The 26,827-nt window shown below is 54.8% G+C and overlaps 1 protein-coding gene across 4 annotated transcripts in view; it reads right to left on the bottom strand.

Annotated features, from left to right (window-relative positions):
- Positions 1-26,590, bottom strand: part of DUSP8 (dual specificity phosphatase 8) — a 42,539-nt gene extending 15,949 nt beyond the window's left edge. The window contains exons 1-3 of one of the 4 annotated variants that reach the window (XM_076344206.1): positions 26,572-26,590; positions 11,143-11,549; positions 4,544-4,682 (exon numbers count right to left, since the gene is read on the bottom strand). In XM_076344206.1, coding sequence (XP_076200321.1) covers positions 4,544-4,682; positions 11,143-11,373 — 370 coding nt within the window. In that variant the 5' untranslated portion in view covers positions 11,374-11,549; positions 26,572-26,590. Of the gene's footprint in view, positions 1-4,543; positions 4,683-11,142; positions 11,550-24,527; positions 24,582-25,944; positions 25,965-26,107; positions 26,165-26,571 lie in introns of those variants that run through there. The other 3 variants (XM_076344204.1, XM_076344207.1, XM_076344205.1) reach the window with 3 other exon arrangements.
- Positions 26,591-26,827: the final 237 nt, after the last annotated feature.

Below are 26,827 nucleotides of genomic sequence, written 5' to 3'. Positions count from 1 at the left end.
TTTTTTCATGCATCTTCTCTTTTCCTCTAAAACAGCCCCAGCCTGATGTGTTTCAAGAGGAGCAGGCAGCAAGGGAGATGTGGTGCTGGCATGTGACTTCACACCAACACAGCACACAAAAGCATCACGGTATTTTCAGCCAAGGATGCACAAAGTCACACTCGGCTGCCCTGATGTTTAACCTCCTTTTAGGACTGTCCCTGTGCAGCAAAAAAAAAAAAAAAAAAAAAGTGCTTTTTCATAGAATCATAGAATAGTTTGGGTTGGAAGGGACCTCTAAAGGTCATCTAGTCCAACCCCCCTGCTGTGGGCAGGGACATCTTCAACTAGATAACTTTTTTTAAAATTAAAAAGTATTTTTAATTAATTAATTAATTATTTTAAATTAATTTTAATTTTAAAAATTATTTTATTTTCTTTTTTTTAATTAAAATAATCTGTCCCTGAGTCCTTGTTTCTGAAATAATTCCAGCCAGTACTGAACCCACTCCCATCTGGGCAGCTCAAGTCAGCTCCTGCAATGGAAATCCCCTTTCCTTTTTCACTACTTCATTTTGTCTGCTCCGAAGTCACCTGCCTTTGGTAGATTCCCCCAAAATCCCCCAAATCTCAGCCCCCTCCGGATCACTGCCACTGCGCAATTACAACTCTCCCTGGACGTGCTGGCTGGTCGCGGCACTGCCAGGCTGGAGAGGACCTGGGTCACAGCCAGCACTGCCGAGGCCAGCCCGCTTGCCAAGGAGGAAGATGGCGAGCGGAGGGCTGGGAGGGATTTCTTGCTGATGATATTGTTACATTCTTTCCGAATCCTGGGAGTAAACAGATGCTCCAAATTTAGAAAGAACAGGACTGGAAAATTTAAACATTCCTTGAAGAATTGGTACAAAAGAGGGGGGGGGGGGGGCTGAAGATGATCTCACGCGCGCTCCCGAGCCAGATGAAAAGCTCATGACTCAAGTTCAGAAAGCAAGCGAGGGGCCTGTTTCAGGTCGGAGCACAGTATCACAACGATAAAGCTCCCCCGGCACATGAAACTGCAATGAAAAGAGCCTCTGCTGTGCAAGGGGGTCCCAGCCCCAGCAGTCCGAGCTGCAGGGACCACCGCTGCTGGCCACACACTGCCACCCCAGTTTCGCCTCCGGCTGGCATACGGCTTCAGGCGCAGGAGACAGGAGCCTGGTGCTCAGCGAGCGCCAGGCGTAGGGACAGGATGGGTGCCTGAGCATCATCTGGACAAACATCCCAAGCCCTCGGCTATCGCTTTTAGCTGCTGAATGGGAGAAAAGGAAGATCTCCCCACCCTCCGCTGCAGCTGGACAAACGGAGAGGAGCTCGTGAAGCTCAGCACCCAGGAGCTCAGCACTACACTACAGCTCAGGCCAGGCTCCAATACAAGAGCTGGCACATGGGAGCCATCAGGGAGCGATGGAGCCAGACCACTGCTGCTGCTTCATAAACAGATAATGGCTGTTAATAAAAACCAAGCGGGAGTTTGCAAAGGGGAAGAAGAAGGGGGGAAAAAAGCAAAGTGAAAAAAAAAAGCAAAAAAAAAGCAAAAAATAGCCAAAAAAAAGGCAAAAAAGCAAGGGTTTGTGCTGAAGTAAACAAAGGTTAAAGAACAGTCAGGCTCCTGCAGGAATAGCAGAGCTGGGCCGGGAGGGAGGGGGCATTACGTAATGCAGGAAAAATGTTGGCTCCATTCAGTTTTCCACCACTTCATGTGATGTCAGGAAAACCATATAAATCAACAGGCTTTCTGCTCCCATGGATGGAGGGCAGCAAGCAGCACTATTTATACTTACACAATTAAAAAAAAAAAAAGGGAAAAAAGAAGAGAAGCCCATGATTTCCAAGACTGGGAATAATTGACTCAGATTCCGCCTTCCCAGCCTGCTGGAATCACTGCTTCTGGGCTGTTAACCCTTGAGCGGTCCCCACCGCCGCTCTTGCCACCCCCAGCTCCCCTGTCCTCACCCATCAGCCTCCACCAGCTACTTCAAGGGTCTGAAGGACGATGGCTTGGAGGTGAGCAAGAATGGCCAAGCACAGCATTTGCATGAGATGGGGACACTGAGGCATGGATATGTGTCACCTCTGGAGAAACATCTGCTGCGGCTGAGGACAGCTGGGGAGCATGGAGGTGCTCGGGAGGTTCTGGGGCTGCATAGGGCTGGCACATGGCTTTGGGGACCCTCAGGACGGGGTGCTGGCATCCACTTAGGGACAGGCTGAGATTTCAGGGCAGGACCCTGAGATTTTGAAAGCCCTTGCCAGCCCAACTCTCCGCTGGGGTCACAAGCCACCTCCAGGGAGGACCCATGCACCTCTTCTGGGACACAGGATGGGCTGGGGCAGGATGAGGTGCCTGAGCCCGGAGCGGACAGACCGAGGGGTTAAAACCCACCAGGGCGAGGGGTCAGAATCAGGCCCAGCCTGCACATCCCCCCTCAGACCTCCCAAGAGCTGCCTCTAAAACAACCCGGCTGCTGCCCACACCGCAGGCAGGAGGAAGCTGCATGTGTCGGCAAATGTGCCCAGCCTCCCTCAGACGCTGTCCGCAGCCGCTTCCAATCACGATTTCCATGTAAAATGCTGCCACCATGACCCAATGTTCTAAATTTCGGTTCCCGTTTTTTCCACCTGCTGGCGGCCCGCATTCCCCATCAGGCTGCGGCCCTGCAGCACTTTTAATTAGGGAGGTTTAAGCTTTGCTTGGCACCTAGCACAGCCACACCCCTGCTTGGGGGTCTGGGCTCCTGCAGCCCAGGGAGATGGAAATTGCTGCCCTGAAGATGGAGGATGCATGTGCCCAAGCGGGGTGCCGGTTTGCTCATGGGGGGGCAGTGGTGGCGATGGTCATGGCTGGGGGGGTGGCACGCCACCAGCGCTCACCCACCATGGGGCATGCCATGCATGCGGCTGGGGTGCACCAGTACTATGGGGGTCCCCCAAGCCTCCCCTCACTTTCCCAGGGAGGAGAAGGCTCCAGGGCTTTCAGGGCCACCTCACCCAGCCCTGTCCCTGCTCCAGGAGGACTTGAGGCGGGGGGTTTGCAGCCAGTGCATAGCGCTGCCCCTCGCCTGGTCCTGGGAAAGTGGCAACGGGTTGAGGGGTGCCGGGGTCACGCTATGAAGGCTGTTTCCTGACCCATCCCAGTGACTAAGCAGGTTCCTTCCCAGATGCAACTGAATCTGCCTTCTCCTTCTCCTGCACCGTGTGCCAAGCCGTGCCCTTGTTTATGCCGTGACGACCTTGGAGCTAACGGCGTGGCCGCTGGGGCAGGCTGGGGACTGCCATAGCAAGCTTGCGGCGGCATCCTCCAGCACTGGCCTCGGCAGAGCTCCTGCAACCTGGGCCACGCTAATTAGCTTTAATGTGATTTCATGTAATCCCTGCTTGCTTTTGAAACCCTCAAACTGGGGGGTTTATTCCTGCTATTTCTCTGCTCTGTTCTCCCCATCCCAACACAGCTGCTCTGATTCAACAGTACCTTACCCATGCCATGCATGAGCAAGGCTCCCTGAATGCCACTTGCTTGTGCCACCTTCCCCATCACAGCTACTCCTTCCCAGGGTTTGTCATGCTGCCAAGTTTGTGGGGACAGCCACTCCCTCCATCCCTGCGATGCCCCGGGGACACAGAGGTCGGTACCCTCTGCCTCAGCCCTAAAGCAGTACCTAATCGCTGCAGGAGGAGGACAGGCTTGGGGAACAGAGATGATCCCCATCTCTGTGCTTTTGGCACTATCTAGGAGCCTGGCTAAGCTCAGCGGGATCGAGGGGCTGAGTGGGGCAGTGCCTGCTCACCCCTCCGCAGGAAGAAAGCTTGGAGGTGGGCAGCCAGCCAGGCAGACGCCCAGCCCCCCCCAGCTATGGGGAATTAAAGGCAGCTTTAACTCTCCCTTCGGCAGCTCGCTGCCTCTTTCTCCTTCTCTCTGCTGGGTTGGAGCATTTCATTCATCGGTCGCCTGCCTCCCATTTTGCTCTGCAGAAGGGCTGCAATTAGGGCAGCACGTGCCTCCTCCTGCCTGCGCACTCGCGCCTGGAGAGCATCATCTCCAGCAGACCTTGACTTACCCAGGGATGACCCTCTGCCCTTGCCCTCCTTCTCCTTCTTCTTCCCAGCACATCCATGGGTGTCCTCTCCTGCCCTCCCTTTAACAGCAGCGAGAGGGAGCAGAGTGCCTGAACCAGGTCCAGCCCTTGGCACATTCACTGGGGACGAAGCAGCACCAGGATGGGGGAATGAAGGGCAGCTTTTGGGTGGCCGGATCTGTGACACCATGACCCCTCCATACCCTCCCCTCTCATTCACCCTGGCTGGTAGGTGCAGTGGCGGGGAGCTGGACAGTGCGAGGAATGAATGCGCTGGGGGACCCAGCAATGCTAGTGTGGGTTGAGTCTCCTCAGTCCGCATGCGGGGCTGCCCTCCCATGCCACAGCCACTGGTGGCTGGGAAAGCGGGTGCAGATGGACATGTGTGGCCACAGCCCTGTAACTCCAAACTAAAGGCACGAGCACCAAGGGAAGCAGTAACCTCCTACCTGTGAGGATGGAGACACTGTGGAAACAGCTGTCCAGTTTGCCCAGGAGGATGGAGAGGAAGCTGTCGGCAGCCAAGCCGGTCACGTCCCGCGTGCTCTGGTCGTAGACCACCACGTCCTGGTGCTCCTCCGCCTCCACCTGCAGGGGAATGGCAAAAACTGGCCGTCAGAGAAATAGGCTGAGCGCTGAGGATGCTGTTGCCCACACCACCGTGGGAAGCAAAGCTGAATTTAGCAGTCACACAAGCAGGAGACCCAGCTCCATGCTGTCCCCACGAGTTGGCTTCGCTCACCAAATGAAGGGTCCAGCCAGGCTGGGACTCTGCTCCACGGCTACAAGCAAGTATGTCGGCACAGACGCCCGTCAGAGCAGCCCCACCAACTGCGAGCGCTTTTGAGAATCCTACCCAAAATAGGGTCACTCCTCCCCATCGCCCACCCTCGCTTGCCATTACTTAACCGTGTCCCAGAAGTCACTGCGACTTCTTCCACCACCTCCTCCCCACCCAGCCTTTGCCCTCAGATACTCCTCTGCAGCCTGGCTGGTGTCACGGGGATTTGGGGGTGGTTCTGCAGGCAGGGATGCTCCCAGCACAGCCCCTGGCTTGCGGCCGGAATGAGCAGGGCTGGAGTGACAGCTCTTCAGGGCTCGGCCTGGAAACACCATACCCAGCACAGTAACACCTCTGTAGGCACTACCCCTCTGGAAGCTCAATGCAAACCTCCCGCAGATCACCCCTGAGGGCTGAAGGAGAGGGAAAATCTTTTCTTTATCTTGGTGGATGTTCAGGGGGATGCTCTTTCTTCCTTTTGTAATGCGTGGTGGAGCTTGCACACTACAGAGATGTGCTGGGGAGAGGGAAAGGAGCTCCTGGGCTGCTCTCACGTGACTTTACGTGCCACAAACAGCACCCAGCCCTGCCGCTGCTGCAGGGTCTCCAGGGTGGGTGAGATGGTGGGGTACCCCACAGGCAGGCAGCTGTCTGCAGGCAGGAGTCCTCCCACACCTGGTGATGGTTGGATTGCAGTGAGAGCACTCAAGGCGCAGCCGGCCTTTCCTACACCTACCTGAAGGTCCAAGCATTAAAAGAAGATAAAAATCTTCGCAGAGGCATGGCTCAGCACACCTGCTGAATAGCTGGGTGGATGGCATATGCCTGCCTTGTGGGTGCCTGCCCTCCCAGCCAGCGGGGCAAGGCACATCCATCACGCCGTGGGAGGAGGAGGGGGCAGCGGCAGGCAGGGAGGGAGGGTCTGCGCTCCCGAGCCGCTTTCTCCTCCGGCTTGTGTTGGAGCTGCCCATTGCGCACCCCCTGCCCATCCCTCTCCGAAATCTCTTTAGGAGACCACTTGAACTAGGAACCACTCATGGACACCTGCCTCCTTTTGCTGTCTCACTGCCATGCCCTATCTTACCACTTGAGCAGATTCGCTCGGGGTTGCTGTTGATATTAATGCTGCTTTCACACCCTGCTGCAGGTGCTTCCCTGCTTGGCAACGTGAGCACCATCCAAATAAAACTGCAGGGTGCACCAGTTTAGCTGAGCTCATCATGTCTCCTCGCCGCAGTGGAAGGACGGCCCCGCACCAACAGAAATCCCCGCTGGGGCACAGCACGCGGCTCTGCAATAGGAAGGGGGGAGCTCAAAGGAGCCGCCTGTCCCCAGCCCGGCACCGGGCACTGGAGAGCAAAACTGGCCCTGCAGTCAGTGGGATGACAGGAGGGATGAAAAGGCAGTGGCAGGATGAGAAGGAAGAGAAAAGGATGTGGGAATTTTAAAATAAAGACACTGAAAAATGACCGAAGCCACCTGGGGGTAAGCCAGCTGAGGATCTACCCCAGCATCTCTTCATCGGCCATCCCTGAAGCAGGACTTTCGCAGGAGGCCATCCCAAGCGCAGCTGGAGGGAAATACGGTGGCTGCTGAGCCAGCTCGGAGCTGGGAGCCTGCCAGTCCTTAGCAGGGCCACTATCGCTTCAAGCCCCCCTAGCACACCCTTAGCACATCCCGAAAACCCACTCCTCAGCCTGAAGCCCCATGCCAGTGAAAGCATCTCCCATGCTGTTGCATGGTGAGGTGGGGACCAAGCTGCGGTGGGGCAGGGGCTCGTCCTGGCTGCGCAGTCCCAGCCAGGGTGGCTGCAGGGGAGATACCAGCTCTGGCTGAGCAGAATTATCCCACAATAGGATTTAGTGTTCCCTCCGCACGGGGAGGCTTTGTTTGGGCCACTACTGCAGGGTTGCTGAGCGACGGCAGAGATGTGCGACACGGTTTACATCTTATTAAAGTTATAAGGTTTCACTCAATGTAAATGCCAAACAAGTGCTGGCCTTGCATGGCCTGGCTGCAGAAAATAAATACCCCACTTGCTGGGGTGAGGATGCCTGCAGGATGGTCCTGAGGAGCCCTCGTGGAGTGCATAAGGAGCCCGTATCAGCATCCCGGTTCCTCGCCACAAAGGGAAATGAGAGGGAGATGTTTAATCAGGACCGCGGGTCTCCCATTAACCTCATGCACTCCTGACATGCAGAGGAAGGCACAGCTCCATCTCTGGCCTTAAACATACGGAGGTTAAGAGCTAAGTGGGGCAGAGGAGGAGGGTAAAGCTGAAGAGGTGCTCAGGGCCAGATTCCTGCCTCTGCCAGGGGCTGGCATAGGGCAGTGGCATGGCTGACAACACAGGAGTCCCTCCGAGGAGCAGCACCTCCATGGTGGGAGCTCTCCCATGGGGGTTGCCTATCACCCCAAGACTGCTGAAGTAACCAAACCCCCAGGCATCACCCTCCAGAAAGGGTCCCCAAATCCAGCCAGCAAGGGACAGCAGGGCCAAGGCACAGCAAGTCTTTTGGCCCCAAGTAGATGCTGAGTGGGGCTTGCAAACCCGTGCATGCCTTTGAAAAGCTGCTGGCCCACTCCAGCGCCGGAGGTGCCACAGGGCACCTCCCCAGGGACAAACCTCCTCCCTGCCAGCAGCTCGGCTGGGGGGGATGGCCAGCCTGGAGCAGGGACCACCCAGCCAACAGCTCCAACCAAACCCCAGCTGAGACCACCCATTGCCTTCGCGCCAAGCCCAGTGCTCCCCATCACTCTCCCAAGCTCTGGCTGGAGGTAACTCCCTTATGGACATTTGGTCCCAGGCACTGGGTGGTTCAACACAGTCTGGGTCCCTGCTGTGCCTCTCCCCGGCTGCCAAGCAGGGATGATGATGCTCTACAGGTGATCCAGGCTAAGGTAAGAGCAAGCTATTCTTATTATCCCAATTACTACCGACATCTCAGTCACATATTATTTCAAAACACAGCGAATCACCCCACTGAAATAACAGGGCTTCCATCAACATAAAGAGCAGCCAGGCACAAGGCTCAAAAATAAGCCCCAGCTTTCCCTCAAGCAAAATAGTTGCTTGCAGAGCCATGCTCCTAACGCAAATAAATAAATATTCCCATCGCCGGAAGAGACCCTTGTCATGCTTCAAACCATGGCTGTAGCTGTTCTGGAGATAGCTACATTTCAGGAAGCGAGAAGAGGTCAAGAGGTTGAAAGACTTTCCAGGGGGATCTTGAAGAACTGAAATTTTCAACATTTCCCTCAAGAAATGCTAGTAAAAACCCCAAGCAGGAATTTCCCATAACCTCTGCCCCCAAAACTGCACCAAGGAGCTGAATTATTCCAGTTGTTATTGGAATTTATTATTGGGAGAATTTATTATTGTTAGTATTGGGAGAAGGGTTCAAAAACAAAACCAGAGCAGTACATTGGTACCATTTTTGTGCAGAGAGAGACTATTGCTAACTGGGAAATGAATTGCTGCTGCAGTTTCCCAGCCGGGCACCATGGGAAGATGCACGCGCCCAGCGGGATACGGTGCACAATGGGGCTCGGGTAGCGGTGGCTTAGCTATGCCCATGATTGTAGGCACATTTCATAGAAAAAACAAAGGGATTTTTATTTTTCCCATTTCTTCTTTCCCACCAAATGGTTCTTTCCTTTCCTTGCACCAAAAAAGCCAGGGGTTGCTGCTATCACACAGCATTGCTCCAAACCACAGCACGCAGAAGCACTGTTAATGGTACCCTTCCTTAACAGTGGTATGGAAAAGAGGGGTGCAAGCACTGGGAAAAGCAAATTAGACAAATGCTCTCATCCCCCCTGCCTGCGCGCATGCAGAAGGAGCAGAGGGGAGAGCCAGGCAGGGTTGCCTAAAAGCTTTGCTCTGTATCACCCCCTGCATCCTTCCCCAAAAGGCAATCGCAGCCTGGGGCATTGCTGAGCTGGGATGCACAGGTCGAGCTCTCTTTGCACTGGGCAGGCGAGGAGGAGCAGGACAAGGTGGGGGCTCAGGGCTGCCCTTTCCCTGCCCGGGAAGCCACTCGTTGCTGCTGGCCGCCTTTGTCTCGGCAGCCCCAGCCGGCCGGGAGCAGGAAACGGGAGGAGGGCGGGAGGCCCGTCAGGAGGAATAATGGGGCTGGACAATTGCGCCACTGATGTCACCCTTCCTGCCATCTGCTCCCAACACCAGCCGTGCCCCCCCCCGTCCCACCCCCCCCCCTCGCCCCACTTCGTCCCACCACCTCCCCCAGCCCCGGTGCAGGGAGCCAGGGGCAGAGCAGGGCCGGGGGGGGGGGGGGGGGTTGGCCAGTGATGGCAGGTGGAGGCAGGGAAACAATACAGGGGTAACAGAGGTCTAAACCAGCTTTCAGCATCCCCCTCTGAGGGTCTGTGCACCTCGAGGCAGCAGATCATATTGATTTCTGGGAGTCCCAAAATACGTCCACGACCCAAGTGGCTGAAATCAGAGGCGTGGGGGAAGGAGAAAGGGGGAGAGGAGTTCATCATCCCAAAATACAAACTCGCAGGTGCGTGCATGAAAAGGCTTGGACACCCCGAGCCACGGCCACCACCTGTGCTTTATGCCAGATGAGGATACGACTGTGACCCTCCTGGTCTCCCCCTCCAGCTTCCCAGGGCAAGTGGCTTAACCTCACAAGGGTGCCCTGAAGCTTAATTAATTCCCGGGCTGTGTGCACTGGGAGAGCCAGCGTGCAAGCAGCGAGCATGGCAGGGGCTGTGCAGAGCAGCAGCAGGGGCATGCTGCCTCCTGCGCGCGGATGCGCTGGGAGAGATTTCAGCTGTACCGAAAAGAAAAAAGAAAAGAAAAGGAAAAAGCTGTGAACTGAAGATGGTGGCAACGCCTCTCCTCTGCCCCCCTAGTATCCCTGGTTATAATCATGTCCCCAGCCAGTACCTGGACCATTACACAACGTTCCAGGAGCGGGGAGGAGGCAATTGCTCCTTCTATGGGGACAGAGCAGGGACCACCTGCAGGAACCAGCCAACCCCTCTGGGAGCCACTGCTCCTCTGCGGCTGCCGAGCTGCAGGTTTGCAGGCAGATGGCATCAGCTTCCATGCTTCCCCCTTCCCCATCATCCTCCTCTTCTTCTTCCCCCTTATGCATTGCTTTTGCTGCTGCTGCTGCCGCTCCACGTGACGGCGGCCACTGCAGAGGTGACCCTCGCCGGGAGGAGGGCGGCCGCGCCGCTCTCCTCCTAGCTTGCGAAAAACTGATTATTCTGCTTTATTCTCCCAGGGATTTAAGAGCAGCTAAAGCCGTTCAGGAATCAGTCTCTGCAATCCCCTCCAAATCGCCCAGCCCAGAGCATCACCGCAGCAGATTGGCGCGAGGCCGGCCCCCCCGCACTGTGAGTCCCCTTGATCCCGGCGGGGTGATGTCACCGGCAGCCAATGCGGACAGCGGTGGCTTCGTGGGGCGGCAGGGGGGGGGGACACGCCGCAGATGGCTCCAGCTGGGCCCAGCATTTGATTAATCGCCTGAATTACCCTCGCTTTGCCATAAAATTACAAGTCGGGAGGGGGGGAACGGTAAAAGCGAGCCGGCAGGAGGGCGGGCTGCAATGGCAAACCACCCCCCGGCTTGTCCCGCAGCCCGGCACCCAGTGGCACAGCCCGCCGGCAGCGTCTCTGCGGAGGGCAGGACCCGGCCTATGGCACTGCGGGGGCAGCCGGCACTGTTCTGGCCGGGTCTCCAGCCCAGCTCCGTGGCTCAGAGCCACCTCTATTATTTAACCAGGAGCGATAGAGAGAGGAGCCTGCAAGAGATAATATGCCATGACACCGGATAAGAGCTTCTGGCGTCACAGGGGAGGAGGATTACATGTCCCTGAATGGAGCTGGAGATGACAGAGGGGAGGGGAAGAGTTTTTAGCAGGGGATTAAACTTACAGCTCCAGGAAGGCTTTGGGGGGTTGTTTGCCAGTGTAGGACAAGTCCTAAGGCTGATATACCTGTTAGACTTGCCTAGGGAGGGCTCCTGAAGCAGGGAGCCCATCACTGGGGTGGGGGCAACGAACAGGTCCTCAAGGACAGCCCTGTGGCCGCATGAGCTCACGCTCCAGCTCTCCAAAGGGTGCCAGAGAGATGGCGGCAGATACTGGGGTCAAGGGATGGAGGAGGAGGATGCACATACCAGGCATAGACTGGCCCTTAGGCCAGTCTGCATCCCACCCCCACCCTGCCCTTTTCTACTGGGGAAGAGGGTGCAAGCATCCACCAGGAAAGGTGAGGGCCAGATCCCCTACCTTCATCTTGGAGGCAGGCTGGATGAGCTCCGTGATGGAGACCTTGTCCTGCTGGAGCCTCCTCTTGACGAGCTTGGAGCAGCAGATGTTGACGGAGCTGAGGACGTGCCAGGAGTTGTACTCCACGAAGGAGCGGCTGTCAATGACCAGGGTACCCTCCGCTCCGTTCCTCAGGAGGCTGGCCAGCTTCTTCGGGTCCATCACCTTGCGTGGGAGCCTGTCCCCAGCCATAACGGGCCCGTCCCCTCTATGGTGAGTGGGGGGCAAGGGGCAGAAGGGCAGGGCAGGGACGCCAGCACCCGTCTCCCTGAGGGGAATGAGCGAGGGGGTAAGGGGTGAGCAGGGCAGCACCCGTCCTGGTCTCCTCACGCTGCTAACACCCAGGATGCCAACTCATTGTGCTGAACCTGGAAAGAGATGAAAGGAGAAGATGACCGGTCAGCTGGGCAGGATGTGACACTCACCTTGGGCCAAGTCCCCAAGGGCTTGGCCTTCAGAAGAGTGTAAGAGTGCAACAAGCCACACTTTCTAGGTATTGTTCTCCCAGCCTGCGGGCATCTGTGGCTCCAGAGCTGCCCAAGCCAGAGGTTTTCTCTTTGTATTTAATAGCCCTCAGCGGAGCTTTCTTCCATGAATTTGTCTAATTGCTTTTTGAAGCCATGTCAGCTTTTAACAGGCACAGTGGCCAGTGGCAGGGATCTGAACGGTTTGCCAGCTACAATGAAGAAGTCCTTCCCCTGGTTTGCTCCAAATCTGCTAACCGATGGCTCTTCCAGGTGACCCTTACTACTTGCACTGGAAGAGGCCACACATGCCCATTCCCTAATCACCTTCTCCACGGTTCTCACCACATTTAGACCTTGTTTAGGAGCCTTTCAGGTCAGAGCATCTACAGAGCCGCCTGTTGCACAGGTGCCTTTTGCCACCCCGGCCAGCCTCAATGCACCGTGTTTAAGAGGCAGGCACACCAGGGACCTGCAGGAGGCAAGATGTCTCCTCCTTTCCCTGTTCCCAGACCAACAGCTCCTCGCACTCAATTTGCTTTTTCTGACCTCTGCCAAGCACAGAGCTAATGGTTTCACAGAAGCAGCTTAGCTCAGCTCTAAGGTTTTGCTGCCGCATGGTAATAGCTAGTTCAGGGCCCATCAGACACACCACCAAATCAGGTTTGCTCACCCACGTCCATCACTTCACACTGGATTTCACCTGCTTTTTTATCACAGTCTGCTCATGGGTATCTTGCCAGCTTGCCTCCTGGCAAGTCAAGAGCAGATGACCTCTCTTGGAAGCCAAGAAGTCGAGTTGACCTTCACTCCTGCCTTCAAGAAACAGGCCAGGCATTAGGACAGAGGCCCTGGGAAGCTGTACTTGGACTGAGATGGCCCCAAAGTGGCTACTGTTTTCCAGCATCTAACTTGCACAGATTTTGAAAGGGGGTTCGTATACAGGGGTACATATCTGGGCTCCATCTTAGGAGCTGAGGAGAGTCGAGCCTGGTGCTCTCTGAAGTGCTACCGGAAGAACAAGCTTTCTCCATGCCCAGCCCATGGGGTCTGCAAGAGCAATAGGCAGGCTGGGAGGCATTCAGCTCAGGGTGTCTTCTTAGGTTTTAATGGCACACGTCATTGTAGGCATGTTTTAATGGCATTAGGTTTTAATGCCACTGCAGTCATTCAGAAAATAAGCCTGAGCTACTACCAGGCTCCTCTTGTTCCTGCCAGACGGTGTTTTAGAGAGAACCCACAAGCTGTTCCATGGAAGCTTTAATGCATCTGAATTAGGAGGACTATGAATACCATGCCTGAAAAGGCCAGCGTAAAGATTTTCATTGACATCTGCAGGGCCACGATTTGGTCCATGGACTAGAGAAGGCTTACGAGTCACCCTGATCCGAATAAGCCAGCAGTTCTTGGAAGCTCCTACACCCGAAGCCCTTGCAGTGCGGGCACCTACTGCAATGGTAGCTCAAGACACAAAAGAGATGCTTGAATAGGACATACTACTGGGTGAAATGACAGGCACCTCAGTTACCAGTCACCAAACCTGGAGGACACAGCCAGGTCGCAGGAAAAGGATGGAAAGCCACAGAATTTGAGGATAGGGGTTCCAGCATTTGCTCCGGTTCATGACTCCAGCATTAACAGCCCCAGCTTCCCTGGGCTACCAGACCTGCCTCCCAAAGCAGAAGGTAGATGTCCCAGGCTTCAGCCTCAGAATCCAAGCTCCCAGTACGAGGCTACAATAGGATGTGCAATCCTCCCCTGCCCCTGTATCACACCCCTGCTGCCTCTGCCAACACATTAATTCAAACCGGGGTGCAGGGAAACCCCCTAAAAGCTGCAAGTGATGGACCCTCCTGGCACAAAGCATTTTGGCAGCCCCGCAGCACTATGGCATCACTGTCCCTGGCCCCACGGTGAGCTTGTATCGTTCTGCAGCTCCTCGTGGTGACTCCAATTAGAGCTGCCCCCTCAGCGGGCATCTGGCGGTCCCCCCGCCTCTCTCCATCACTCCTCCAGGGGGGCTTAAAAATTGAAACAGTTCTAATTAGGGGGTCTGAGGAGGAGCGAGGCTGGCTCCTGCTGGGATATGACACACCTCATTACGTCGCTACCGCCTTGCCAGAGGACCCCCTGCTGTACCTTGGCTATAGAGCCAGGGCACTCAGAAAGGATGCAAATTAGCCAGCTTTTCCCCTTCGTCTTCCTTTCACACCCCACTCCCCAAATCACTTTCTGCCTCCCTTCCCCATCAGGACACCAGGCTGCGAATTCTTCTCAGCTCTTCCAATTACATCCAAGAAATAAAAAGGGAATGGAGAGAGTCGACAGACAAAAAAGATGGGGATAACACCGCGGCAGAGGGATGAGAGTGAAAGACTGAAGTGGGAGGAAGGAGTGATCCAACATGGGGAGGGGACATTGCATAGTACCTCTGGAGATAACATGGTATCTGCTCTCCAGATAATGAGCAAGGGGTAAACTTTGGGGGTCTCAGACACAAATAGAGGGGTCTGGGAAAGATAACAGGTCCTTGATTGCCTAACTGCCCTGAGAAAAACACGTTCAGAAGAGGCCTTCCATGCATGAAGTTCTGGCAGATGACCGGGACCTTGGGTGGAAGAGATTGGAGAAGACAGATCAGGAGGTTTCCCAGCTCAGCTAATAGCCACCCTCCTGCAGAACAACCGGATAAATGTCTGCTCCAGCACGCCCAGGTGGACTGGGTGGCAGACCTGTGTGACACGTCAGCCAGGTCCCACTCCCAGCTCCACCCGAAAGACGTGGAGGAAGGCAGGGCAAGGTTGGTCCATTCTGCCCCTCTTTCTGGGAGCCTTTATGGGGGATGGAGATGACTGACTGAGTGCGGTCATAGGGAGCTGTAACCTTGGCATTAGACCCAAGACACAGGGACTTCTCTAAGAGTATGTCCAGCCAGGTCAAAGCTAGACGAGCCACTTCTCTGCCAGCAACCACAGGAAATTTTGAAGCCAGACTGAGGGGTGGTGGGTTCATCCCCAGCTATCAGGTACCTCACGTACCAGCAGAGGCTATGAGACCTTCACAGTACCTCACCTCACAGTGAGATGGTCTCTGAGAAGAATGAGCTCTAACACCTTCGTACCCAGGAAGGCTACCAGAGAAGGAAGGAAGATGTCTTCCTGCTTCTGCTCAGGTGGGTCAAAAGGAAAATTGAAGGAACAGGCATAGCCATGGAGCACTGCTGAAGTAAGAGATCTTCTCACCATGGTGACAGGAGGCCAGGGGAAAAGGTTAACCTGGAACCTAAATTAGGGTTTCAGAAACATAGCTGTGTCCCTCTCTTATCAGTTTATTAAAGCCATCTTAATTTTCTTGAGTGTTCCTGAAGAACATTACCATAATCCTTTAATCCCACCTCTCCCTGGAGTGCCTGTAATGAGGAGATGGGCACATGGCTTAGCTGAATGGGGACAGCCAAGCAGGAGAGGCCACACTGCAACCGAGGGACAGAAAGACGGGCAGAGCTTAGCACACAGGCTGGGCCAACTGCCCGTTCATCGGGACTCTGTCCCCGGCATCACCTCCATGCACGTGCATGTCAGGTGAGGGGTGCTGGCCACACGAGTCCCCAGCGTGACAGAGATGTGTGTGGCAAGCCGGGCTAAGGGCAAGCATTAACCTGGCTGTGACCCTCTTCTGGTCAGGCCAGGCAAGACAGCAAGAAAACCGAAACACGCCCCAGCCTGAGTCTATCTGTGTGGCACGACAGACCATGGGAACTCATCCCTATGCTGGCCCAAGACAGGTCACCGAGGTGGAGGCCACTTCCCTCAATTTCTCATCTTGCACAAGGTCCCCAGCTGAGAGACGTAGTATGGGAAGGGCGCAGATCTGGTTTCTCTTGTACTGGAGACATCAACTGGAAGGCCAGCATGTCTCTGTAGCAATGATAAACCTCACTAACCAGCATGTCCACTCTTTGCACCAAGCTAGCAGTTGTGTCCTGGAGAGCTCTACCCTCCACACACGGTTCAGTTTAGGAGATGCTCCCCTTGCTGCCTCGGGCAGGCCAGCTTTGCTGCAGGAAGCAGCTCTGACCTCATGAACACATTTCCATCATGTGAGACTGGATCTACAGCACGCTCCCTGTGATGGTCATCCCAGGAGCACGTTCTTCTAGTGGCATCTCCACCTTGAGTTTACCAAGGGATAAGAACACCACAGAGAAACGCCTGCTCGTTTGTCCCCAGTAACCCATGAAAGCAGCCATTCCTGAAAAACTGCCATCTCCACCAGGGACCCAGCAGCACTGAGCTAAGTGATCTGGCTTTTCCCCCTGCAGCCCACCTGGGGAAATATCTGTGTCCTCTGAGCCCTGCAGTGAGATGCTGCCTGGCCAGGGCTCCTCCATCCATCCAGGTCAGCCTTGCCACCAGCCCCAGGCTTACTGTTGGGATGCTGGAAGGATGCCACCGCCCCCCAGTTCTCCAGACACTTATTAAGATGTAAAATGTGGCACTTTTGCCAAGCCCTCCACCCTTTTTTTCCTCCCCATCCCCTCATTTCTTTCAAGTGCTTCGGCACTTAGCGAACTCCCCTCGGCAGGCTCATGCTGTTTGAGGGATTCCTAAATCATGGGCCTATTACTAATTATTATTATTTTGCAGCATCAATCAGGGACGCTGGGCTCATTAACAAGTTAGCACCTCTGGTTTCCCCGGAAACCTGCAGCTGCCAGGCAACGGCTGTGTCTCCGGCCCGAGGTGATGCTACTGCAGCGCCTTCGGCTCACTCCCGGAAAGATGTTCAGGTCCTGCACAGGCTGATGAACCAGCTTAGCAAATGGGATGGGGTTAGGAAACTCCAGGATGTGTCCCCCTGCTCTGTCCCATCTGCTGTGAACCTCAGCCCATCTACTGATCCTGTTCTGCCACTCACAGCATCATAAACTGCGTAGCGGCTTCTCCCTCCCAGCGAGAGATGCAGGCTTTCTCCAAGGGCAAGGAATTTGGAGCACTAATGATCCCCCAGGGTGGCAGTGGGACAAAGCTGTCAGGTGCCTGCAGTAGCCGCTTTGGAGGTGATGTAACTGCTGATGATTTCTTAGCAGCTACTCAAGGTCCCTTTAAAAGGCAGCACAAAAGATTTCTCTGCTTGACGATGGAAAAATGGAGTGGTTTTTTTTCTTTTGCTCCTTAAAACAAGGCTGGGAAACACCACTAACCACATCCACTGACCCAGATGCAAAGTCTGCTTGTCCACTTTTCCCCAGTGAATCTCAAGGATGGGGAGGAACGACATCTCCCAAGCCCCAGCAGCATGAAGATGTAGGGGAGATGGCAATGCAGTCTGCTGCCCTGCTCTAACCCCCTGAGACCCACAGGGGGTTTTCCCAAGGCAGACAGAGAACTCCCCCCCCCCCAGCCTCATCCATGCTGATCTCACATCCCCATCTCGACTCCTTACACACTGCAGGCATCCTCCCCCCGGGACAAGAGCCCCTGCGCACCCCTCCATGCAGGGAGGGCTTTGGGAAGGGGCGGCCTCCCCTTCTTCCCACAGCACATTGCCGGGAGGCAGCCACTGCACCTTTGACAGTGTTTCAGGCCCAGCTGCTTGCTTATCTCATGATTTTATAATTTTTTTTTTCCCTCCTCCTTTCTACGCTGCAGTCTCCTTTCAGTTCCCGTAGGCTGGAAGCAGCATGGTGGGGAACCCTGCAAGGAGCTGCACGTACCCGAGCAGCACCCGCTTACCTCCCTGTGCCTCCCATTTCTCCTCTGCACCTGCAGCCCTCAGTCCAGAAGATGTTTTCCACCAGAGGATGTGGCTGAAGGACCAGAATGCTCTTCAGCAAAGTGCCAGATGGTGTGTTTGCACCGGACAAGGGACATGGCGTGGAGGCATGTGGCAGCACTGGCATGGGGGTGGTCAGCCTCAGGTATGTGGCTGGCAGCAAGGGGCAGCTCAGGGGCTGCTCACGCTCGAGCCGCAGACAGGAACACAGGGATGAAAGGAAAGGGGACAAGCTGTACCCAGCTGCAAGGGAGTCTTTCCCATGCACCCCTCACCCCGCAAGGCAGACCAGCTCTTCTGGTCACAGTTGAGCCAAGCGAAGGGGTCCCTCATCCCCTCCCACCACTTGATGTTGTGCCAGCAGCTTTGGATGGGCTATGACTGCAAATGCAATTGCCTCCTAGCTTGCTCCCACCAAAGCAACCCAGGTGCATTTAAGGATTTGCAGACTGGCCATTCCCAGAAAAATTTCTGACTGCAGCCATGGTGGTCAGTCTGGAGATCTGGTCAAGAAAAGCCAACGGGGACAGCAGGGAAGGGAATTTAGCTGGAGTCTAGATGACAAGGCCAGTATCTCCTCCTCTTAGACTTGTGCTTTTAACACGATTTATATGGTTTTCCTCTCTAGTATAAACACAAGCTTTCATTTTAAAGCCTACAAAAGCCAAGACCAAAGGTTATCCATAACCAGCCAGCCATTTAATCACTGCCTTTGCCCACGCTGAGGGTGGAGCTCCCAAGCACGCTGCTTTCTAATACCAAAGCTATCCCATTTCCATCCTCACCCTGCCAAGCCAAGAGCTGGCCAGGCTCTCATCTCAGAGCTGAAAGCACCTTTTGCTTTGAGCAGCTTGGCACACATCACAGAGGACATGTCACACTGGAGAAGGGAAATCTAGTCCTACTAATGCTTCAAGGGCCCTTGCTGCCCACTGCCTCATATCCCCATCATCTGCTGCATGACCCCATGAGCCCAGCAGGCTTATCTTGGGGATCTCCAGTAGCTTGTTTGCCTTTTTGCAACAAGAACAGACAGAGGCAGCCCAGAAAGGTATGCAGTTAGATACTTCTGCAGGACTGGTTAGGCTCTCTCGTCCTAGGACACCAGACACCATACATACCTGCTGGGTGCATTTGCAGTCTTCCGGAGAAAGGGTCTCCAGGACCTGCCTACTATTTTCCCACAATGCCTACATGCTAAGTGGAAGAAAGCACAGGATTAAGCTGTGGTCCTTCAAGGCTGCACATAAATACACCAGCATTTTACTTAAGGACAATCCCAAGCGACATGAGTTTGTCCATCTCAGCAGAGCGCCAGGGACAGTCACAGGTGAGGCCAAGACTGGTGAAGCAAGCACCTAGCAAACACAGGGGCAGTCCGCTGGCACCTGCCCACTGCAGTGTCATTAGTCCCCCATACTTAAATGACAAACAGGACCCCTGACCTCACTGAAGAACAACGATGTCGCTGCCTCCTGGCAGGTTTTACGCAGTTTCTGACAATAACCAGTGCAACCTGAGGTGCAGGTGCAGATCCCAGCACAGGTCTCCAGCCAGCAGAGGCCACTGTCCACAGTTACGCCACCCTACGCCTGCTGAAACTCTGGCTCTCCTTAGGAGACCCAGAATTCAACTCAAATGCGAGGGGCTATGCTGGTTTTCCACAGGATGAGACATCCCCCAGGGCAGTAACATAGGCTTTGCAAGGCTTTTCTGACCTGGGTCAAGGCTTGCTAAGTTTCCTATATGCACACAATAGCTAAATTGCTCACAGGTTTGGGATGAATTAGCACTTGTCAGCTCAGGCTCTACCTCTGATCACAGCCGTGAGGAGGCACCAACTCCGGGTTTCGAGGGGTTACCTTTATCTAGAAAAAACACACAAGACAGGCAAAGTCCAAGGTGATGTTCCTGCCCCACTCTCTCCTTTTCCCTTTGGGGCTGTGATTCATTACCAGGTGGTTTTGTTCAGTTAATCTGAGGTGATACAGGGATCAAATAAAGTGTTTTACACGTCTTCCTCCATCCCCACCATCCCGGACAAGCACATGCCCACTGACCACACCAAGCCACGGCTTGCTGGTCAGATGCCATAGCTCTTCGTGTACGAAATCCTACAGCCTAGCCTCCTCACTGAGAGCTGGGTATTGCATTGTTTTGTAACATAGGCCTTCTCTCTTAACCCGTATTATCATTGCTATTGTGGGTGGCAAACTAGATGAACTCATTCACTGGGGGAAACAAGCAGCAATATTCCCCTCACCAACTCCAGGCAGACACTGAAGTATCTTTTTTTAACCCCAGTTTCAAAAAAAACCCCAGAGGTACATCATGACATCCACCCAGAGCTTCAACATCCTCCAAATCGTTTCCACGCCAGCAGGTCTCACTCATCCCTGCTTCTGCATCACGCAACAGAAAGCATAGGTGATCACACCAAGCCTTGCCCCTTTAAGGCTGATGGTTGAACCCCCAGCTAAGTAAGATCAGTTCGGTCCTTCTCACCTTCCTGCCCGCCCTGCTAGACTCCAACAGAGCTCACACTTATCTTTATATCAGTTACTGCTGAATGAACCTTGCTCAGGTGCCAGACAAAGAGGCAGCCAAGCTCAAAGCAGAAGGGATTGCAAGGATGACACAGAATTACAGGCATCAGCATTCAGCAAGCAAGCAGAGAACGCGCCGATCTATTTTTAATGGTACAATGCAAGTGCTTTACAAAAGGATGTGTCTGGGGAGATTCTGCCCAGTCAGAGATTTGCATTCGGGTTTTTTGCAGCAGTCAACTTCGCTCGATGCATGGGAGGCGTTTTGTCCCTTCACCACCCCACAGAATAAATCAGAGAGCCGCAGCTCAGTTTCAGCTGGAGGCTCGTCCCTCTCGGTCACCTTCCTGCCCTGCCTGTGTCCTTCTGACTTTCCACCAGAAGAGCCAAACCTGCAGTGAGCAGCACATAAGGTGTAAAGGAGAATTCCAGGTTCGCTTGGCTTCTGGGTCTTAGCCCCGCTGAACTAGCAAAGCTGCCGGAGACATCTCTGCAAGGTCCACCGACAGCAGCAAAGCGGTTAACGTGTTTTTTCACAGGCTAGCTCACAAGTCAGCGGTGCTGGCACCCTCTCCGCACCAGCCCTCTACTCAACAGTCTCAAGTGCCAAGCGAGGCTCAGGCTGCGACCATCCGCTCCCCACGCAGGGCTGCCGGCCAAGGCAGATGAAGATGGCATGAATAACTCCACTCAAGCTACGGCTCAAGAAGGACCAGGCTGCCATCGCAAGCTTGGAAATGAGGGTCGTTAGAGGCAACACAAAAACAATTGGATGCCGTAGATGCTTCTCGGTTGCTTCTTTTCAACAGCACACCCCAGAGACTGAGGGACCCTCTTTGTCTGGAGCAAAGATTGCCTGGCATTACCCAGGGGGGGCTGGATTTCAATGGGAGATGTGTGATTTAAGCAGACGCAGGTTTAATGTGTGGGAAGGGCTTGACTTGCTTGACGAAAAAACCCTGCAATCACTTAATAAATGGACTGAAATTTCTACCAGAGCTTCTGCTGCATCAGCTGAATTATCATGTGCTAGCTTTAGACAGCAGCGCTCCTCAAAGAACTAAATCCCCTATTAAAAAGAAGAAAAAAGGCAAGATGAAAAGCCATGGATGTGGGCACACCACGCACCTACATGCCAGATGAGTAATGCGGGTAGGCAGAGATGAACCGGAAAGACGCACTGCATCATTAGCAGGGCTGGAGGACGCATGCTGTGGAGGGGAGGATGCCAGGGTCATGCTGTCATTGGAATCTCCATACAGAATCAAAGCAGTGGTCCACCTTGTCTCATGCCCCCTCACCATCACTGCCTAATAACAGGTATTTTACCAAAGCCTGGGAGAAGCAGGATGGTGGGTATTTATGGAATAGTCATGGAATAATTTAGGTTGGAAGGGACCTCAGGAGCTCATCTGGTCCAACCCCTCTGTCCCTTAAAGGAGAGCTAACGTCAACATCAGAACAAGTTGTCTTGTCCCTCTGGTCACCAAATGACTTGCTCCCAGTCATCAGTAGGCTCAGAAATTATGCTCCCTATAACTCAGCATGCAGAAATGCTACACGGAGAGCCTCTTTTGCAAATTGCAAGAGCACCCTGAAGGGCTCTGGAGAAATTCTTGAAGAACATGAGGTCTCTGCCCCAAGAGACCTGAAGACTTGATTTAAAAAAGGCACAACGAAGGCAGACAAGTCAGGCACGCACACATCGAGGTGGGCAAACAGTAACCATGAGGCAAACAACATGGAAAAGGCATAAGAGGAGTGGGAAGAAAAGAGGGAATCAAGGGAGGATTTTCAGCCCCAGATAGGTTGCTGGGATGCTAAGTTAAGTCAGTGCAAAATGCATCACTTATTTCACTTTCAAGCAATGCAGTGCCTGCACTTCTGTGCTGTTATTGCTCCCTGTTTGCACTAGGAGACTCTCCATGCGCTGGACCAGTTTCCAGTGAGCATCTCCAGGTTCTCCTCTGATGCCAGCCTGGGCTACCACTGCACCTGTCTTCTGAAATACCGATCCTTTCAAGGCAACATGCAAACAAGCATTACCTGTCACTTTTGGAAACTAAAGGTCCAGAGAAGCAAAAAACTCACAGAAGCTCTGGGCAAAGCACAGGATGAAGCCCCCTGTACACCAGCCTAGATTACCTTGTCCAGCTGGGTCTAGAAAACCTCAGAGGAAGAACCAAATAGCAGAGAGATGGAGCAAGCCACCCTACAGGAGCCATGACAGTCTGCAGCACATGCTGGGCAGGGCTCTGTGCCGGGCATGGCCCCCCAACATGGCCATCCCTTAATCTTACTCTCCTTGCTCGAAGCGGAGATGGTTGAGAGCCAAAGGAGCCTCTTGGACATCATTGACCCAAAGGCTTGGGGTAGAAAGTCTACAAACAGTTCTTGGAAGAGGAAGAGATAAGACCTTATTTTCCTTTCTATGAACTCACGCTAAAGAGAAGGGGCGACCAAGGCGCCCGCTGTGGCCAGAGCTTGGTATGTCGCACCATGATCTCAGCTGCTGGCCTGCTTCTGGCAGACCATCTCTCCCATGGGGATGTGACACATCCACATGCCATGGTGTCCCCCTCCATCAGAGGAGCAGGCAAAGCCATCAGGCCATCACCAGGGTGCAATAAACCACCAGCTGTCCCTGCGGGAACCTGCACTGCCACTAATGACACTGCAAGCTCTGCCTGGCTTTGAGGGCAGTCCCTGACACCATTAGTGCAGAGCATCTTGGCATGATCAGTTTTTACCCCCCTCATGTTCCCCTGGCTGTGTTATAACCCTGCACACTAAGTACACCCAAATCTCCTGAGCAAGCCTGAGAAAATCTTGAGCAGAGAGCTCATTTAGCTTCTTATCTGATGAATGCTCCCAGGCCACTCACCTCCCTTCCCCAAGCCTGCCCATAATTATGTCAGGTGCCTCCTTCCCACTCGGCATCAGGCGGGACAGGTGTATCTTCAGAGAAGAAATGTAAAGCTTGAAAAACAGGTTTTAAAACCCAGAGGGCATGGGGATGCAGAGGAGCACGTTGAAGCTTTCCCCACAGGATGACGGCATTGCTGCTCTGGCTGCAGGAGTTTCTCTGCATAGCAGCAAGAAAAAGAGTGGGGTGAGACCCAGTGGCTGCGCTTTGGAGGACCGGGAGCACCCGGGTGTTTCTGCAGCTATCTCCCCCTTAACACTGCCATTAAACCCATGGCGGAGGGCAAAAAGGTCTACAAACTCTCCTACTTCAACCTCCAAGCTGTCCTACCAGGCAGAGAGGAGTAAATCCGCAAGCTCCTTCTCTTTATCACCTCCTTCCCTACAAGACTCAGTTTGCTGGAGCTGTTTCAGTATGATGGCAGTGTCCTGTGCGCCTGCACCATAAGTCAAGGCTGCCAAGCACTGGAGGACCTCCTTTTCCGCCTTCCATCCCTGACAGTGTTAACATGCTCTGCAGCTGCCTGCGCCCAGGGCTTTGGGAGCCGAGCTGCACACCAGAGAAACTAACCTCTGATCCCTAAGAACAGCCTCGCTTAAAGGCAACGAAGCAAATCCAAAGAGGAAAAGCACCTATAACACACTCCCTATCTCTTACATAGATTAAAGCAGCTGGTGCAGAGGTAAGGGGTAGGGATGGAGTGGGTACTCGCTCATATTCATGCCAAGAGAAGTAATTTCAGAAATCCAGAGCCACAACAGGTTTCCAGTCTTTGGGGAGGTCTTTTTGGGGTGACGTGGCTGCAGGGGGAGAAGCTAGTTTTCTCCCACCTCCCAAGATCCAATTTGATCCATGGGACAGACACTACTGAGAAGTCCTTCCCAGCCCTCGGGGTTGTTTCGGTAGTAATAGTGGCCTTGCATTTAATTTTAGGTGAATTTAAGCTCTCCAAAGGCAGGCACCTCAGTGGCTTTGTCAGCAAGGTGCCTGGCACCCAGCAAAAATATGCTCCGCAGACAAACATGGTGCAGTATTTGCAAGAATAATCTCCAGGCAGAGCCCCCAGTGAATGCTCCTAAGGACTCTGGCCACTTTGCTCAGCTCTCCCAAGTATAGCTGAGGCTAGATTTTAAACAGCAATGCTAGATCCAGGGTTTCCTTCCCTGCTCCCTACCTTGCGTCAAGGCAGGGACAAGTGCAAGCCATGGGGGCCAAATCTGTTGCGTTAAAAGCCTTTTGGTGCGAGATGCTGCCATCTCAGCTCAGAGACCCTCCAGCCCCGCGTTTGTGCTGCTCAAGCGTGTTGCCGATGGGCTGAGGGCAGGAATTTCTGCCTACTGCCATTGCAAAGAGGTGTTTGGGCGTCCATCTGCTGCTCATGCGCCAAACTGTCCTCTCTGGTCCCAGCCATTCGGACAGTCCTACACATCCAGGCTCTGCCAGCATGGCTGTGCCAGGCAAAACTGGGGACAAGGCACTTGCAAAGCCTTTGCAAGCATTTTAAAATCCCAAATACCTCCAGCTACGGCCAGGAGGGTTTTCTCGGTGCTGCAGCTTATTTTGTTTTGGGAACCGTTACAAGCAAAACCAAAGCAAGTGCAGAAACCCCCAGCCAGACCCAAAACCCCAACAAACCTCTTCTGCAGAGTGAGTTCTCCCGGCACGGATGCCCTCCGACAGCGCGAGCAAACCCCGTCTGATAGAGGCAAGGCCAAACCCATAAGCGCCAATTCCCATGCATTGAGTCCTTCCGAAAACAAAGCTCTCTGCAGCCGCATTTGGGCGCGTAGGCAGCAGTGCCCCGAGCCTTTCGCCTTAGCTGAGGAGGATGAGACAATGCACGCGAACGTTAAACACCGCTCCATGGGCAAGCTGCTTTCAAGGTTAACATGGTCCCTGGACTGTCAGGCACAATCCTCAGTGCTACCTGTTCAGGGCTTCTTGGGCATCCTGACCACCTCTGAGGGGGGGGTGTCTGTCTTTATACGCCAAATTAGAGGGAGACTGAAACCTCCGGCAACTATTCCCAATGCATTTGTCATCGCTAGCTGCTTGGGACGGGGACGGTCTCTTCCACACATGCTTATGCAGCGCCCAGCTCCCTCCAGGGAGCTGTTGATAACTACCGCAATACGAAGGATAAACGCATCTGTGCCCAGAAAAATCCAAATATCCTTAACAGAACAGCACTGCACCGCGTCCTGCCTTCTAACAAAACCGCAAATTACTGACCTGTGCACAGAGCTCCCCCAATGCAAGCTGAAGCACTGACATCAGCTTTTGCTGTTGCTCAGGAATTTAATTCTGGGGGAGGAGAAAGGGGGGGGGGGGGGCAGGAAGGAGAAGGAACTTATTTATCAATAAGGGAAATAACCAGGAATCTTTAAAAACAACCAACACTCAGCACAGAAAGCAACACTTATCACTAAATAATAATTGGGGGGGTGTTAATCGGTCCATGCACATTAGGGGAGGTGGAGGGGATTATTTTAAACGGGCAGCTTAACTCGTTAATCGCTAGCAGCGCCTTTGGAGCCGCAGCAGTGAAGTGTTGCATGAAAACCCCCGCTGCTGAACACATGCCGGCTTCGTTTAAACGCCAAGGACACAGGGCGACACTCCAACCTCTTTCATCATCAGAAAAACCACCGCGCTGTTAACACCGGTTCCTCAAACACCAGCTCTCAGCCCCCAAGAGAAAAACCCCTCCATACGCGACCCCCGGCCCGGCAGGGCAGAGGGTATTCCCCCGAGCTTCCCAAACCCCCTCCTCACCTGCACCACCACCGCCCGGGAAACGCACACCGCGAAGGCAGGGTGGGATTTTCACACCACCCCCCCACCCCCCCGAAAACAAGCGCAGCGCCCCCGACATGCGCGGCCGCGGAGCGCCAGCCCCCCCTCCCGTCCCCGCGGCGTAGCCCGCTGCAGGGCTGCTCCCTCCCCAGCCCCAGCGTCCCCCCCCCCCCATTTTTTTCCTTGCACCAGAATAATTCCACCACCCCCGTAAAAACCCAAAGCCCTATATCTACATATACGTATATACACGTACACATATATGCTTTCGCGCTGTCCGCCGGCGCTAGGCGCGATGCCGGCCCCGCTCCGCACATGCGGGCGCACTGCGCCGCGCCGCCGTCTACCCCCGCCCGCCCCCCCCCCCGCGGGGCGCACAGACCCGACACTTATAGACATCTATAGGGGGATGCACTGACCCGGCGCGGCGGGCGCAGACGGCCGCGCCGCTCCGCGGGCTGTCCGCTGGCGCGGCCGTTGCCGGCGCCGCAGGGCCCGCATGCCGCGGCGGGCGGGGGGGAGGGCCCGCTCCGCGCTGCTCCGCGCTCCTCCGCGCCGCTCCGCGCGCCGCCGGGAATGCGCCGGCGATGAGGTCATGCCTCGGGAACGGGGGGGGGGGAGAGGAAAAAAAAAAAAAGAAGGGGGAAAAAAAAAGACAGCGTTGACGTCACCCTCAGCCAATCAGCGCGGGCGGCGCAGAGCCAGGGTGACGTCAGCCCCGCGGGCGCGGAGCGGCGCGGAGGGAGCGGGCGCTGCTCCCCCCTCCCCTCCCGGCCCGGCCGTGCGGAGCTCCGCGGGACTTGCGCGGCCCCGGCGCCGCGTCGCTGGCCGCCCCCCCGGGGCCCGCGCTGCCTGCGCGCATCCCGGGCAGCCCCGGCCCTACCCGGCTGCTGGGCTGCGTGGGGGTCTCCCACGCCTGGTGGTTTTGGGTGATGCCCTCTCGCATGGAGATGGGTTACCCCGCAGAGAGAGTGGCCTGAGCAGCAAAGGGCTTTCTGGGGGGTGACCCTCCTGGCTGCTGAGGTTCCCGGGGGACACCTCCAGTGCCGCGCTGCTCCTGGCAAAAAAATGCGCTTTCATGTATTTTTGATTAATAGATGGTTCCCGCCCTACCCTCCTGGCCTGATGCAGGCGACGCT

This window comes from Aptenodytes patagonicus, chromosome 7 (assembly GCF_965638725.1).
Source record: "Aptenodytes patagonicus chromosome 7, bAptPat1.pri.cur, whole genome shotgun sequence".
NCBI classification, from domain to species: domain Eukaryota; kingdom Metazoa; phylum Chordata; class Aves; order Sphenisciformes; family Spheniscidae; genus Aptenodytes; species Aptenodytes patagonicus.
The sequence above is the reverse complement of the archived record's forward strand: the minus strand, read 5'-3'. Positions and strand labels throughout refer to the sequence as shown.